Below are 16,782 nucleotides of genomic sequence, written 5' to 3' on the forward strand. Positions count from 1 at the left end.
CCTTTGGTCCAACCATGTTGCCAAACTAAACTAGTCTCACCTGCCTGCTCCTGGCCCATATCCTTCCAAACCTTTACTGTTCATGTATTTATTTATCCAAATGTCTTTTAAACATTGTAATCGTCCCCACATTCACTTTGTCAGGAAATTCATTCCACCGTAAACCCACCCTGTATAAAAGATTTGACCCTCATGTCGTTTTTAAATCTCTCTCATCACACCTTAAAAATGTGGCCCCAGTCTTGAAATCCACCATTCTAGGGCAAATACACCACCATGTCTATACCCATGATTTTATAAAGTTTAAGGTCACCTCTCAACCTACATGCCAGTGAAAAAAATCCCAGCCTATCCTTAACTCAAACCTTCCATACCCAGCAACATCCTAGTAAATCTCTTTGAACCCTCTCCATTGTAACCACATCACTCTGCATTGCAAATCAGCCATCTTGCCAACTCATCTAAACTGACTAATCCTTCTCTCCTGAGATAACATCCGCTCACTGCAGGATCAGAGGAGCATCGTCTTGGTAACGGAGAGACCAAGCAATGACCACTTTCCTCATGAAGAGCGTATGCCTGAAACGTCGATTCTCCTGCTCCTTGGATGCTGCCTGACCTGTTGTGCTTATCCACACTCTCGCCTCTGATCCCCAGCATTTGCAGTCCTCACTTTCTCCAACTACATAGAACCCAACCAATGACCATTGTCATCCAAATGTTGCATCGTCGCTGGAAAGAGAGGGAATGGGGTGACTAGAGGAAGAGGGTGAGGGTGAGAATAAGGGCGGTTTGGGTGGAGGACGAGTTCCAAAGATCCCTACAGTGTAGAAACCCTCAGCCCTGCAAGTCCACACCGACTCTCCAAAGAGTAACCCACTCAGACCCATTCCCCTACCCTATTGCTCCACATATTCCCCTGACTAATGCAGCTGACACTATGGGCAATTTAGCATGGCCAATCCACCCTAACCTGCACACATCTTTGTGACTGTGGGAGGAAACCCACACCGACAAAGGCCCAATGCTGGAATTGGAACCTGGGTACCTGGCTCTGTGAGGCAGCAGTGCCAACCACTGAGCCCCTGTGTCACAGATATCATGGAGATACCTGAAGACAGTTCTTTTCAGACCACAGGTCAAAGTAAATCAGTGATCCCTGATGGTGGTGACTGAATGGATCGCCTGTGAATTAGGAGCAGAATTTGGGCTGATCTAAATTGTGTATTGCATGGAATACTCTCTGAGGTTTAGTGGGGGTTTGGAGGTTTTTGGGGTTGTTTGGGGGAGGGGTGGAAGCGGCAGAAGTTTCTCGAAGCCAACCTCTGGAGAAGCCCCTCCCCTGATTTGATTGGATTTGAGCCCAGGTTTCCAGCCAGCAGCCACAGGATGGGCCGAATGGTGCAACCCCTGAATGGCCTTCCCATATCTCCCACTCCGCCAATTTTTCAGAAAAAAAAATTAACTGCTTTTATTATTAATTGAACAAAATGGTCGTTGACCTGAAACAGCGACTATCGTCATTCCAACTTGCAGGCCTTCCGCTCCGCAATATCGTCACATCCGGCCGCCTGCCCCTCATAAAGATGGCCGCCCCAGCAGGTGATAAACTGTGGAATGGAATTACATGGATCAGGAATAACACCGAGCCCTTGAGGCACGAGAGAGAGAGAGAGATCGTTTCATTTGTTCTGGTCACATGTACCTAGATACATGTCAAAGTTTTGCTTTACACACAATACAGGCAGGTCATACATTGCGCAAGTGCATATGGCTGAAGAGAAGGTGCACAGAGAGTGAAGTCAATATTAAATTCAATATTTGAGAGTCTACCCAGAAGACAAATAACAGTGGGGAAGAAGCTGTACTTGAGCCTGTTGGCACACACCTCTACACTTTTTGTATCCTCTGCCCGACTGAAGATGTCAGAACAGATTATAACTGGGGTGGAAGGGGTCTTTGATGATCTAAGGCAGCAGGAAAGAAAGGTAGAGTCAATGAATGGAAGGTTGGTTTGTGTGATGGACTGGGCTGTGTGCACAACTCTGTGTGGGTTCATACGGTCCTGTGCAAAGCAGTTGCCACACCAAGCCATGATACATTTCAACAGAATGATTTCTATGGTGCACCTATAAAAATGGATCAGAATGTTTACAGACATGCTGAATTTCTTTAGCCTCTTGAGGAAGTAGAGACAATGTTGTGCTTTCTTGACCGTTGCATCAACATGGATGGACCAGGACAGATTGCTGGTGATTGTCACTCCTAGGAACTTGATGCCCTCGATCATCTCCACCTCAGCTCTGTTGATGCATGCCCTCCACCTTGCTTCCTGAAGTCAGTGACCAACTGTTTCATTTTGCTAACATGGAGAGATTAATATCTTTACACCACGCCACCTAGCTTTTTGCTCTTTCCTGTATTCTATCTCGTTGTTGCTTGAGATCTGGCGTACAACGGTGGTGTTGTCAGCAAATTTGGTGATGGAGTTAGAATGACATTTAGCCACTCAGTCATGATCAGTCCCTCATAGGTCTTTGCTGGATTCACCAAGTTCATCATATTCCATCATTCCCAGTGCTAGGATCCCATTCCCCTTTGGATGAACAGATATCCGCTTCACCTTGATCTGAAGTAACCTCGGGACTGAGACCATAGTTCATGTCTTGGTGGACTTTCTTGAGAAAGGAGCTGACATTTACATGATGGTACAAGCAACCTAATTTATGCCAATACCCAGGGTCCAGTCCAGGACCCTCTGCACTCATGAAACCACATTGCTCCAGGATCTGCTCCATTCCAAGACACACTCTGCTTCAGGATCCACTACACTCTGGAATTAACTCTGCTCCAGGATCCACTCTGTACTGTGATGAACACCACTCCCCAATCAAGTCTGCTCATGGATTATCCCATGTTGGGGTCGATTACATTGTGGGATCCATTCATTGTCAGGGATCCACACAATGTCTGATCCATTCCGCTTTTAGATCCACAGAGCTCCGAGATCCAGTCCATTGTGTAATCCATACTGCTCCAGAATCCACTCAGCTCCATGATTCACTACGTTTTGAGATCGACTCTGCTCCAGAGCCGACTCCACTCCGGGATCTCCTCCGCTCCGGGTCTGTGCGGAAGGATGGGGCCGGTGCGGCTGCTGCTACCTTTGCTGTGGATCACAGTAATCGGTGAGTAATCTACCCCCCGTCCCCCCATCAGAGGGACAGGGGTCTGCGGGCAGACACGGAGCCATGTCCCGGGGCCAGGATCCTGGAAAGACGCCGGGTTTAGCCCGTGTATCCCCGGCTGCAGCGTTCCCCTGTCAGCCCCAGGCGGCCGGGCTCTGCCGCTTCCTCCCGATGGTACATTCATCTCTTGTTTCTTTATCTCATCAGCTTCACTGAAACCAGATCTAAACCGGGAAGAGGCCGTTACAAAACCTGACAGCGACACCGGGAATAGCACCACCAGGAATGGCAACATTGGGACTGGCACCACCAGGAATGGCAACATTGGGACTGGCACCACCAGGAATGGCAGTGCTGTGGCTGGCACCACCAGGAATGGCAACATTGGGACTGGCATCACCAGGAATGGCAGTGCCATGGCTGGGAATACCAGGAATGGCAACGCCGGGGCTGGCAGCACCGTGAATGGCAGTGCCGCAGCTGGAAATGCCGGGAATGGCAACGTTGGGGCTAGCACCACCAAGAATGGCAGTGCTGTGGCTGGGAACGCCAGAAATAGCAAAACTGGGACTGGCGATGCTGACACTAGCAATGGCGGAACAGGTAACATGGACAAGCCTGAGGACAAGGCAGGAGGTCCTGGCACTAGAATCCACAGTCCTGGTCCAAGTTCAAAAGAAGCTGAAAAGCAAGGAACCGAGTCTGAGAATGGAAACGCTGAGGGGAGGAGCAGTGAGAAGCCAGCAGGCAGCCAAAGCAATAAGGGGGAGGACAAGGAAGATGATGCTGAGCCAGTTGAGGATGATGAGGAGACACCAGAAGCAGATAGAGACACAAAAACCCCTGAGGAGGCTGGGGACAGCGCAGCAGTTGCTGAAGGATCAGTGAAGGCTGGAGCTGGGACGAACATTGATACTGAGTCAGTGCCAAGGGACGAGCCAGAGAGCAGCCACTTCTTTGCCTATCTGGTGACCACAGCAGTCATTGTTGCTGTGCTCTACATTGCTTATCATAACAAGCGCAAGGTAAGAGGTGGGGGCCATCCTGACCTGTTAAATCTCTACAATAGAACAGGTTATAGCAGACTATGAACAAGTATTTTGTATCGGTCTTCCAGCCAAAATATCTGAAGAATTTGTAATCATGAGACAAAGGGAGGGAGGAATTTCAAAAGGATTATCTTATCACTATTAGCTGGGATAATGAATGCAGCTGAAGTGCCCAAGTTCTGCTGCCCTGTGTCCTGGCTCTTAAAAGAACTGGGTGCATTAGACTTAATATTCCAAATTCAGAAACATCTAACAGCTCTGTAGAAGAAAGTTTCCTCCTTGCTGCCTAACCGTTAAGCCAACAAGGAAATGCTCGAGTCTGTTTGTAAAGAGATTATAGCAGACATTTAGAAAAAAATCATAAAATACAATTAGCTAAAGTCAACATGGTTTTGAGAAAGGGAGATCATGATTATTGCGGGCTGGTAGTTAACTGTCAGTCATCACTAACTGGCACATTCTTCATGAAAACAACTCATGCACTTACCAACCACTCAGCATTCTTATCAGTGTAGACAATAGTCTTCCCTTAAATTGGTATTCTTGTGAATTGTCTTGAGCGCCAAATAGAAAACTTCCACAAAATATGTCTCCATTCAGAAACATTGTCGTTTTCTCTGATTGTAACAACAGCGTGGATGAATGAAAGGGAACCAGTAAATGTACTGTATTTAAATTTCCAATCAGCATTTGAAAACATCTACATAAAAGATCACTGCACAAAGAAGAGCTTCTAGTGTTGGGCTGTTATTTAAGCATGCACAGAGGACTGGCGAAGAAACAAGAAACCAAGAGTGGACATTAATGTCTAATTTTCAAGTTGGCAAACTGTAAGCAGAGGTCTCAGCCATTTATGATCCACATTAACGATGTGAATAAAGGGTCTGTTTTTATGTAGTCAAATGTACTGGTTCTACAAAGGAAATCATGTTGGTGAGAAGGACATGCAAAGTTTGCAAAGATAAGTTATTGAGCAAATCATGGAGAGAACACCTGGTTGTTCACTTTGGCAGAAAGATTAGGAAGGCAGAACATAATATAGGGACTGAAGAACACTACAGTCCTAGTGAGTGAGTATCCTGGTACATGAATCACAAAAAGTTAGCATGCAGTTTAAATCACTAGAAAGAAAAATGGGACATTGCCTTTTTGCAAGGAGTGACGGAGTATATCAATGTAGCGTTGCCTTGCTACCACCATACAGGACATTGATGAGACAATACTATGTATTGTCTTGGTCTCTTAACCTTAAGGAGATATAGAGTCATAGAGTCTGTTTCCGTGCTGTATATATCTTCAGTCCAACTCTTCCATGCTAACCAGGCATCCCAAATTATTCAAGTCTTATTTGCCAGAATTTGACCCATTTCCCATGAAACCCTTCCTATTCATCTACCCATCCAGATGCCTTTTAAATGTTGTAATTGTACCAGCCTCCACCACATCCTCTGGCAGCTCATTCCATGCACGTACCACCCTCTGTGTGACAGAGTTTCCCTTCAAATCCCTTTTAAATCTTGCCCCTCTCACCTTAAACCTATGCCCTCTAGTTCTAGACTCCCTCACTTTAGGGAAAAGACATTGTATATCTACCTTATCCATGCCCCTCATGATTTTATAAACCTCTATTAGGTCACCCCTCAGCCTCTGATGTTCCAGGGAAAATAGCCCCAGCCTATTCAGCCTCTCCCTGTAGCTCAAACCCTTCAACCCTGGCAACATCCTTGTAAATCCTTTTTGAACCCTTTCAAGTTTCATAACATCCTTTTGATAGGAGGGAGACCAGAATTGCACACAATCTTCCAAAAGTGACCAAGCCAATGTCCTGTATGGTCGCACTAATTACCTCCCAACTCCCTGTACTCAGTGCACTGACCAGTAAAGGAAAGCATATCAAATGTCTTCTTCACTATCCTATCTACCTGCAACTCCACTTTGAAACCTGCTCCAATGTCTGTCTGTTCAGCAGCACCCCCCAGGTGCTTACTGTTAAGTGTGTGACTTCTGACCTGACTTGCTTTTCCAAAATGCAGTACCTCGCATTTATCTAAATTAAACTCCATCTGCCACTCCTTACCCCATTGGCCCATCTGATCAAGGTCCCGTTGTACTCTGAGATAACCTTCTTCTCTGTCCACTACACCTCCAATTTTGGCATCACCTGCAAACGTACTAAACATTCTTGTCCAAATCATTCATATAAATGATGAAACCCATCGTAAAACACCTCTTCAGGGACCTGGACACGCAGTGTTGTGTATGTCTGCAGAAGTTTCACCGTTTCAGACTAATTTTAAAAATGGATATCAACAACTATGATGCGGTGTTTCTCCATTGGATACTGTTCAGAGAAGATTGACTTGCTGACTCTGGAATGAAGGGGCTGTCTTATGAGGAAATGTTGAGCAAGTTTGGGTGTACTGATGGGAGTTTGGAAGAATGAGAGGTGATCTTTTTAAAATAATACTCAGAAAGAGGGTGACAAGATAGCTGCTGTTTTACTCTCATGCGGGGGCAGGGGGAATTGAGAACTCGGGGACATGTTTTAACAATAAAAGTTTTATCTAGAAGACAGAGATGAGAAATTTCTCTTGGGGGAAGTTAATCTTTAAAAATCTCTACCTGGGAGCAGGGAATGCTAGATCATGCAATACATTTGAGGTTCGGTTAGACAGGGTTTTTGATTGAGCGGGGAGTTGAAGGTTCCAGAAGAAAGACAGGAAAATGAAGTGGGTCAAATGGCCTGTTCTTATTTCTTAAGTTGTCTGGGTCTCAGGATGAAAAAGTGCTTCCAATAAGAATCATCCATTGGTCCATGTTCCCCTCCTCTGGCAAAGTCAAACTTCTGAAAAAGGGTCACCAGACCAGAAATGTTAACTCCGATATCTGTCCACATATGGTGACAGACCTGCCAACATTTTCCAGCAATTTCTGTTTTTGTTTCAAGCTTGTCTTTGGAGAATGGACAGGGAGAGAAAGAGAGAGGAGGAATGTTTGTCCCTGTAAGGTTGGGGTGAGGTTATTCCAATGTTTGGGAGAAGGGGACTTTATTTCACAACAGAGCTGTACTTAATTCTGGTTTTCTGTTGCAGATTATTGCTGTTGTCATTGAAGGTCGAAGGTCAAAGACCAATCGACGCCCAAAGTCAGCAGATTACCAGCGACTGGAACAGAAGGTACTGTGCCCTACCCAAAACCCCTTTTGGCCTCTGTCCACCAACCTTTCTGTTCCCTTCGCCCTCTGTTTATACCTTCCCCCACAGAAGGCTGCAATTTAATTTCCAATTCTCTTTGTCTCTCCAGCTGTGAAGAGCCTTTGGACAAGGCTGGACCCCTGCAGAGGAACTTTCTTTCCACTCCCTCCCCACCATCGACCCATCTTCTCCTCTAAATTACAAGGACTGTCTCTTTAAGCGCACCGAATATCAGATCAAAAGACAGTTTGACCCAGAACCACAACCTCACGACTCCAGATCGCAGTCTGCTCAATGTGAATAATGGAATTTCCCTGTTTGTAATATGTTTCTGTGGGAGATGGGGATGCAGAGGGAGACAATCCTGATTTAACTGATGACTATCTGATTATTTTCAACGTAGGGGGTTGGTTAGGGAAGGGTCAGGTGCTGGGGGCGTGTAGTGGGGAAATGTTGGGCTGGTCAGGGTCTGGGCTGGGAGTAGGTTTGGGCAGATTTGATGGGTGCGTGTGGCTGGGAGTGGGTGAATGGCGGTCACTCGAGATGAGTGGAGGTCAAGTGAACGTGTTTCTCTTGAAAATAATACTGCGGTGAGAGAAGGTGTGACTGGAAATTGTTCCCAAAGGCCAGGTCAGGCCAATTGAGATTCATTTAGAGGTTAATTTCTGAACCAACTTTGGGAGTATCTCATGCTCCCTCAAGCCTCTACCCAGGTGGAGGGGAGTTGAGGGGTTTGTGCAGGAGCTGAGCCATAAGTCCAGGGGAGGTTTGGAGTATCTTTATGTGGGTCTGTCAGCTGGTCCTTGGCGTATGTCACTGTGACAAGTAAAGGACTAATCTGCACGCGGCCTAATCTCTTCGGTAATACTCAGTCTCTTTCTGCTTACACTGTGGAAATGTTTGTAAATTCTTGTAGCAGAAGGCTGTACCCAACATGGGGTGACCCAGCCGCACCATCATGCAATCCCTCTCAAGAGCATTAAACTCAATGGCTGTTCAATCACTTCTTGTTGTCTCATGCCTAGTTAGTGCTCCTGTTAGAAATCAGATCATGGAAAATCTATACTGAGACATTAGGGAGAGGAAGTCTTACATACTCTCTGATGATCGATGAAATGCAGTATACTAAAATCTAAAGCAATTTCCAACATAAAAAACAAAATACCCTGGAGAAACTCAGCAGGTCTGGCAGCGTAGAACATAGAACAATACAGCACAGAACAGCCCCTTCGGCCCACGATGTTGTGCCGAACATTTGTCCTAGCTTAAGCACCCATCCACGCACCTATCCAATTGCCGCTTAAAGATCGCCAAAGATTCTGACTCTGCCACCCCCACAGGCAGTGCATTCCATGCCCCCACCACTCTCTGGGTAAAGAACCTACCCCTGAACATCCCCCCTATACCTTCCACCCTTCACCTTAAATTTATGTCCCCTTGTAACACTCTGTTGTACCTGGGAAAAAAGTTTCTGACTGTCTACTCTATCTATTCCTCTGATCATCTTATAAACCTCTATCAAGTCACCCCTCATCCTTCGCCGTTCCAATGAGAAAACGCCTAGCACTCTCACCTATCCTTGTACAACCTATTCTCCATTCCAGGCAATATCCTGGTAAATCTTCTCTGCACCCTCTCCAAAGCTTCCACATCTTTCCTAAAGTGAGGTGACCAGAACTGCACACAGTACTCCAAATGTGGCCTTACCAAGGTCCTGTATAGCTGCAACATCACCTCACGACTCTTGAATTCAATCCCTCTGCTAATGAACGTTTCTTTGGAGGAAGAAACATTTCAAATCTGATTGGACTCTTCATCAAGATTCTTCCTCATGTAAAGGTGGTTGCTCAGCAAGAAACATGAAAGTGAGTTTTGATAGATACTGCAATTAAACATCAAAGGGAAACGGTAAGCGATAAAGTTGAATAAGAGAGAGAAACTGAAATCCCATAAATGATGAGCAGAGCTTGTACAACTTAAGCATTCTTGGAAGAGATGACAAGAAATTAACATCACGACAAAAACATGGATAGAAAATGGAATTGCTGGAAATATTCAGCATCTGTGGATTTCAGTGGATACTTTCTGATCTAGTGAGTATTTCCATTAATTTCTGCATTGTTTTGCAAAGCATTCTTTTCCTGAGTGGTGTGAGAATGTGTAATATGAAAGATTGAATATTTCAAAAAACACAGTGGGCGCTGTCTTTTCAAAATGCAGGTTTGTATCACTTGATCCCGAGTTGGAATCAGCCTAGACTACGTCCACTCTGACACTGGCTGCTGTCCCTCAGTTTCTGTGAAGTGACCAAGTTGTGGAAAGCAACACCACCTTTTAGCAGTTTTAAAAGTGTCATAGTTGCCATGAACTATCACACATCACCTGAACCACTTCTGTAAACACCACATGAGCACACATACAAACTGACCGGTCTGGACACTTTTTCACCAATTAGCAAATCTCCTGAACTCAGAGAACCTCTTGGCTCTCCACTGGAGTGTTGCAGAAAAAAAACCCAACAGACAGCAGTCCACTGATCCAAGTCATGGCTTGACAGCAAGCCCAGAACCAACTAAAATCAGAACTACAACCTTCTTCAACTTTTCACCCCTTATACTTGCAAGTTAAACAGCAGGTTGTGATCTCTCTGAAAGAAAGATCACGAATCATGTCGTCTGACACTCGATGCTTATGTCCTGGCACAGTAATAGTTATCACAGCCCCAGCAGATATCTTTAACTTGTGGTCATTGCTCAGAGAGCCCACACTAGCTTTCACAGTCAGCTCATTATAATGTCATATCCCATTGCAGAGACTCATGAACAGGAGCAGGGCAACACTTCCAGTGCAGTACCAAGAGAGTGCTGCACTGACAGAGTCCCACAGTGGTCGAAGGTGTGGTGTTGGGTTTAAAAATTGATACCTCCAAACCAGACCATAAAGGGTTAATTATTAAGGTTAAATTAGACATGACAAATAGCAATTGAATCAAAATGGAAAAAAATACATAAAGATAGACCTGGTGTCCAAAACAGCCTGTTTTGATTGGGAGTAATCTGCATAGGGTTGATTGTCAAGAAGAAGTATTCTTTTATGTAGTTAACACAGAGCCACCTGGAGATGTCTTCAACTTGTTTTCTGCACAATGGAATGTCTAGAAAAGTACTGAAAGTCCTATGAAATGGTGACATTGCACTTAACCAGAATAGTTTCAGTAGCAAGACTCTGTCTCACTTGTTGGACTTTCCCCATTGGACTGGGTTCATGAGGGGCCATAGAACCTGAGATAAAGCTCTAAGTGCCAGCTGCCCAAGTCTCTGACGTAAAGACAAGGCAGTGAGATTATTGGTTTGCAAATGTACAGAGAAGTTCAAGGTAATACATTCTGTCATGAGTGTGTGCATATATCGAGTAGATTAAACTGTTAGGTACTTTCAGGCTATCGATAAGATGGTCAGTGCTGAAGGAGTGGGCTGAAGGGTCATGTGATGATATGGCTTTAAGAGATCTATTTTCTGTTTTTTATTGTGAAGAAAGGTTCACGCAGAGGTGCTGATGTATCTATTTAGAGTTAATAAATAATTTGAGAGACTTTAGGGTTATTTTAAGAAGTTGGAACAATAAAAACAGCTTGAATGGGTGGGGTCAAACTCCCAAAGAACCAGGATTTTTAATTTCAGTTTTTTTGGTAGTATTTGCTGGGGTGTTTAAGCTAGCTTTGGAAACTGCAGGACATCTTTCCCTGCTACTCTCTCTCTCTGAATTTTTCCTTCCTGGCCTGGAGAATTGTATGTGAGATAATCCGGTTTACTGAATTTGCCTTTGCCAAGGGATGTTACTATATTGGAATAATTGCTGTTTATTAGTTAAATAATCTATTACTCTGTTAAGCTTTCCAATAGAGTTCAGTTATTCCAATTTCTTCTTTCTTTTGTTGTATTTTAACTATAGTGTATGAATAAAGTGTGTTTTGCTTCAAGGCTCATAGTTTGACCAATCAAATTCCAACTGGCACACAACGCCTAGCAGTGGCCTTTAAAATAAGTAAAAGTTAGGGTCTCAGCTAGATTTTTAATTTTGAGGTTTGGTTTGGTCCATAACAAATTGGGGGTTTTTGTCAGGATCAAAATCTCTAATTTTCGGTTAGGTTTAGGATTGTTGGACTCAGAGGCAGCAAGTGATGAGGGTTGGTGGTTTGCTTATTTTGGGTGTTGCATTCGGTTGGTTTAAACAGGGTGTGCCTTGTGCGATAATGGCTCTTGCAGTCACTAAGAGTGCCTGGGGGTGGAAGAAGTCACTTAACAAGTTTCATAGAAAGTGAGCAAGGCAAAGCATTTGGGATTGGTAAACAAGCTGGAGTTGAGTTGCCCGTGTCTGGCAGGAAAGAAGAGATAATTGTGGCAATCACACAGTATTTATAATGGCCAGAAATGTCATTGCAATCTTTGGAAATAGCCAAAATTCAATTGCAACTTAAGCAGCTTCAACATGAAAAGCAAATGAAACAGTTTGAATTACGATTAAAAGCAGAAGAAAGGGAGAGAGCTTTTAAACTTCAGAGGTTGGAACTGAAAATGGTGGAGGTAGAGGTGAACTGTTGGAGTACTGCCGAGGACAGTGATGGAGCAATCCCATCATAGCCACAAGCCTGGTGCGGCTTTTGCCCGAAACGTCGATTTCGCTGCTCCTTGGATGCTGCCTGAACTGCTGTGCTCTTCCAGCACCACTAATCCAGAATCCGTTCAAATATGTCCAAGCATTACCAAAGAAGATGTAGAAGCCTTTTTCATTTCATTTGAGAAGTGGCTAAACTAATGTAATGGCTGCTGACCATGTGGGTATAGCTGATCCAAACAAAGGTGATGGGTAAAGCTAGTGAGAGATTTGCATCTCTATCTGAAGAGTTACCTAGGGAATATGATCAGGTGGAAAATGCATCTCCAGTGCATCTGAGCTAGCAGCAGAAGCCTACAGACGTTTTAGGAATCTAAGGAGGGAACCTGGTCTATATTGAGTCGAGATCGTGCTGCTGGCAAAGCACAGCAGGTCAGGCAGAATCCAAGGAGCAGAGTCGACGTTTCGGGCATTAACCCTTCAACAGGAATGACAGAATCCCGAATGGCCTGGATAGAGTGAATGTTGGGAAAATGTTTCCAATGGTTGGAGAGACTAGGGCCCCAGGCCTTAGAATAAAGGGAAGACCTTTTAGAATGATGATAAGGAGAAACTTCTTTAGCAAGAGAGTGGTGAATCTATGGGATGCATTGCCACAGAAGACTGTGGAGACCAAGTTATTGAATGTATTTTAGACAGAGATAGATAAGTTCTTGATTGTCAAGGGTTACAGGGAGAAAGTGGGAGAATGGGGTTGAGAAACTTATCAGCCATGATTGAGTGGTGGAGCAGACTCAATGGCCTAATTCTGGTCCTGTGTCTTATGGTCATCTGACCTTGCTACCACATAGTCAGGAAAAATCCCATGGAATACTTTGTGTAACACCTCAATTGAGTTATTTTCCATTGGCATCACTCCCTCCTGTGATTCAGCTATATCATGACCAAGGATAAACTGTATTCCTGGAATCCAGAATTTCTCTATTACTCTTACCATCACTTCACCATTTTTCATTAGATTCTCCAAACTCACTTTATATAATGGAACATTGTTCTTCTCATTGTGAATTCCACATATAATCACCTTTTGTGGCAATACTCCTGAATTACACATCTCTCACCAAAGATTGACTTCCACATCTCTTGAAATCTTAATTTCTTTACCTGGCGTATATGAGTAAACCTTAACCTCATAAGCAAATTATTTCAAGGGATCTGGCATTTACTTCTCAACTAACCCCTCATGAGATTGTACATTCTTTTGCAGATTCTTGGCTTCCTTTTGTATTTTCAACAAAACTCACTGGTGTATCTTGTTTTCCCACATCCATTTTCCCAGTGCTTTTTCTAAACCGCCAACACTGCAAATTTATGCGGCCAACTTTATTGCAGGAAAAACATCGGAGCTTTTTTACTTCTCTTTTCCTGAAATGGGATTTCTTTTTACCCTGTGATTAAAATATCTTCACTATCTTCAGTGAGATCTCATTTTCCCTTAATACCTGAGCATTTCTCTTTTCCAAATGTCTCATTCCTCACAGATTGAAGTTATCGTCAGAAGCCAAATTTTGATTTATGAACCAATTTATAATCATCTGCCATTTTGGCTGCTAATCTTGCAGTCTTAACTCTCTGCTCTTCCACATGAATTCTCACTATTTCAGGGAGTGAAGTTTTGAACTGTTCTAAATTAATAGTCTCCAAGACCAAAAGACGTAGGAGCAGAAATTTGGTCACCTCCTTCAAAGAGCACAATTTCCCCTCCCATGTGGTCAACGATGCCCTCCAGTGCATCTCTTCCACTTCCCGCAACTCCACCCTCGAATCTCTCCCCTCCAATTGCAACAAGGACAGAACTCTCCTGGTCCTCACCTTCCACCCCACTACCCTTATTTTCCCTCCCATCACCTTATCCCAGATCTAACCTGGGGGGGGAGGGTGGGGGGAGAGGAGGGTGGGGGGGGAGGAGGGGAGAGGAGGGTGGGGGGTGGGGGGGGAAGAGGAGGGTAGGGGGGCAACACGGCAACACCCTCTTGAACTGTCCTACCTGTCCAAGTTCCTTCCCACCTATCCGGTCCACCTTCCATTCCAATCAATCAACTCCACTTTCATCTACCTATCCAATTCCTATCTACTTGTTTGGGGAGTATTAAGCACAAGGAAGGAAATTGAAGTACAGGACCTCGAGAGTTATAATCTCTGGAGGTAAGAAAATTAGGGAAGTAAACACATGGCTAAGTGATTGGTGTGGGAAAGAGGGATTCCATTTCACGGGACATTGACATCAGTTTTGGAATCGGGGGGGGAATCTGTACCGATAGGACGATCTCCACCTGAACCAATCTAGAACCCGTGTTCTAGCGCAAAGGATAAATAGGGTGGTCACTTGAACTTTAAACTTGAGTCGGGGTGGAGGGAAAGGGAAATCGACAGGGAGTATGGAGTCAAGTAGAAAGATAAGCAGCAGGTTAGCATGTGTGCAGGCTTTAAGTTCAAGGGAAGACTAGGAATGAAGCAAAAAGGAAGGATAACTTAGGACATATTACAAGAGATGTTAGAAATCATGAGGATAAAAAAAATAGCATTAAGGCACTTTATCTGAATGCTTGTAGTATTTGAAACAAAGTAGATGAATTAACAGCACAAATCATCATGAATGATTATGATGTGGTCGGCATCACAGAGATGTGGTTGCAGGGGGTTAAAAGATTTACAACTTATTGAAAAGATAGCGAGGTGGGCAGAGGGGATGGGGTTGCCTTGTCAGTTAAGAATGAAATTAAATCTATGGCACTGAATGCTTAGGGTCAGATAATGTGGAGTCTGTGTGGGTGGAGTTGAGGAACCACAAAGGCAAAAAACCATAATGGGAGTTATGTACAGACCCCCTGACAGTGGTCAGGACCAGGGGCGCAGCATGAACCGGGAAATAGATAGGAAGGCAAGGTCACGGTGATTATGGGGGACTTCAATATGCAGGTGGACTGGGTGAATAATGTTGCTTGTGGATCCAAAGAAAGGGAATTTATGGAATGTTTACAAGATGACTTTTTGGAACAATTGTGATGGAGCCCACAAGGGAGCAGGCTATTCTGGACTTGGTGCAATGTAATGAACCAGGCTTTGTAAAAAATCTTAAAGTAAGGGAACACTTAGGACACAGCGATCATAATATGGTCGAGATCAGTCTGCAGTTTGAAAGAGAGAAGGCAAAATCGGATGTAATGGTGGTACAATTAAGTAAAGGTAATTACAGGGGCATGAGAGAGGAACTGACAAAAATCGACTGGAAGCAGAGCATGGTGGGGAAGACAGTAGAGCAACATTGGCAGGAGTTTCTGGGTGTAATTGAGGACACAGTACAGAGGTCCACCCCAAAGAAAAGAAAGATTATCCAGGGTCGGTGGGTTATGAGACAGCCATGGCTGACCAAGGAAGTCAGGAAATGTATCAAAGAGAAAGGGAGGGCCTATACAGTGGCCAAGAACACTGGGTAATCAGAAGATTGGGAAGATTACAAAAATAAACAGAGTCATAGAGTCTATGACTCTAAATGCGAGAACTTGCATTTTGGAAAAAAGGAATACAGGCATGGACTATTTTCTAAACGGTGAGCAAATTCATAAAGGCAAAGTGCAAAGGGATCTCGGAGTGCTAATCCAGAATTCTCTGAAGGTTAATTTGCAGATTGAGTCCGTGATTAAGAAAGTTGTCATTTATCTCAAGAGGGTTGGAATATAAAAGCAGCGATGCGCTTCTGAGACCTTATAAAGATCTAGTTAGGGCCCATTTAGAATACTGTGTCCAATTTTGGGCTTCTCACTTCTGGAAGGACATACTGGCACTGGACCATGTCCAGTGGAGATTCACATGGATGATCCCTGGAATGGTAGGCCTAACATATGATGAATGGCTGAGAATCCTGGGATTATATTCATTAGGGTTGAGGGGCGATCTAATAAAAATTTACAAGATAATGCATGGCTTAGAAAGGGCGGACGCTGGGAATTTGTTTCTGTTAGATGGGGAGACTAGGACCTGTGGGCACAGCCTTAGAATTAAAGGAGGTCAATTTAGGATGGAAATGAGGAGACATTTCTTCAGCCAGAGAGTGGTGGGCCTGTGGAATTCATTGCCATGGAGCACCATGGAGGCTGGGACATTAAATGTCTTGCAAGGCAGAGATTGATGAATTCTTGATCTCGCAAGGAATTAAGGGCTACGGGGAGAGTGCGGGTAAGTGGAGTTGAAATGCCCATCAGTGATGATTAGATGGTGGACTCGATGGGCCGAATGGACTCACTTCCACTCCTATGTCTAATGAACTTACGATCCTTTTAAACTCCATCGAGTATAGTCCTAGAGTCCTCAAGCCTTCCTCATATGTTAAGCTTTTCATTCCTTGGACCATTCTGATGAATCTCATGTGAACATGCTACAGGGCCAGTACATCTGTCCTGAGGTTTGGGGCCCAAAATTGCTCACACTACTCGAAACATGGTTTGACCAGAGCTTTATAAAGCCTCAGAAATACACCTCTGCCTTTATTTTCTAGTCCTCTCAATAAATGCTAACATTGTACTTGCCTTCCGAACTACTGACTCAACCTGTACGTTTACCTTGAGAGAATCCTGGACTAGAACCCCCAAGTCCCTTTGCACTTCAGATTTCTGAATTTTCTCTCCATTTAGAAAATAGTCCATGCCTCTATTCTTCCGACCAAAGTGCAAGACCCCA

At 44.3% G+C, this 16,782-nt stretch overlaps 1 protein-coding gene across 1 annotated transcript; it reads left to right on the top strand.

The window, feature by feature from the left end:
• The first annotated feature begins 2,953 nt into the window (after positions 1–2,953).
• Positions 2,954–11,410, top strand: LOC122542998 (uncharacterized). The gene is made up of 4 exons (XM_043681147.2): positions 2,954–3,188; positions 3,396–4,213; positions 7,330–7,413; positions 7,541–11,410. The coding sequence occupies exons 1-4, from the start codon at positions 3,056–3,058 to the stop codon at positions 7,544–7,546; spliced, it is 1,041 nt and encodes a 346-aa protein (XP_043537082.2). The 5' UTR covers positions 2,954–3,055; the 3' UTR covers positions 7,547–11,410.
• The last annotated feature ends 5,372 nt before the right edge of the window (positions 11,411–16,782 follow it).

The sequence above is a fragment of the Chiloscyllium plagiosum genome, unplaced genomic scaffold (genome assembly GCF_037043375.1).
Source record: "Chiloscyllium plagiosum isolate Xiang-an unplaced genomic scaffold, Cpla_swu_hap1 HiC_scaffold_48, whole genome shotgun sequence".
NCBI lineage: Eukaryota > Metazoa > Chordata > Chondrichthyes > Orectolobiformes > Hemiscylliidae > Chiloscyllium > Chiloscyllium plagiosum.

Excerpts from the sequence above, each read along its gene's own strand:
- LOC122542998 (XM_043681147.2), top strand. The coding sequence starts at position 3,056 with ATGATTCACTACGTTTTGAGATCGACTCTGCTCCAGAGCCGACTCCAC. Across the intron at positions 3,189-3,395 it reads GCTGTGGATCACAGTAATCG|CTTCACTGAAACCAGATCTA; the intron begins GTGAGTAATCTA and ends TTATCTCATCAG. Across the intron at positions 4,214-7,329 it reads CTTATCATAACAAGCGCAAG|ATTATTGCTGTTGTCATTGA; the intron begins GTAAGAGGTGGG and ends TTTCTGTTGCAG.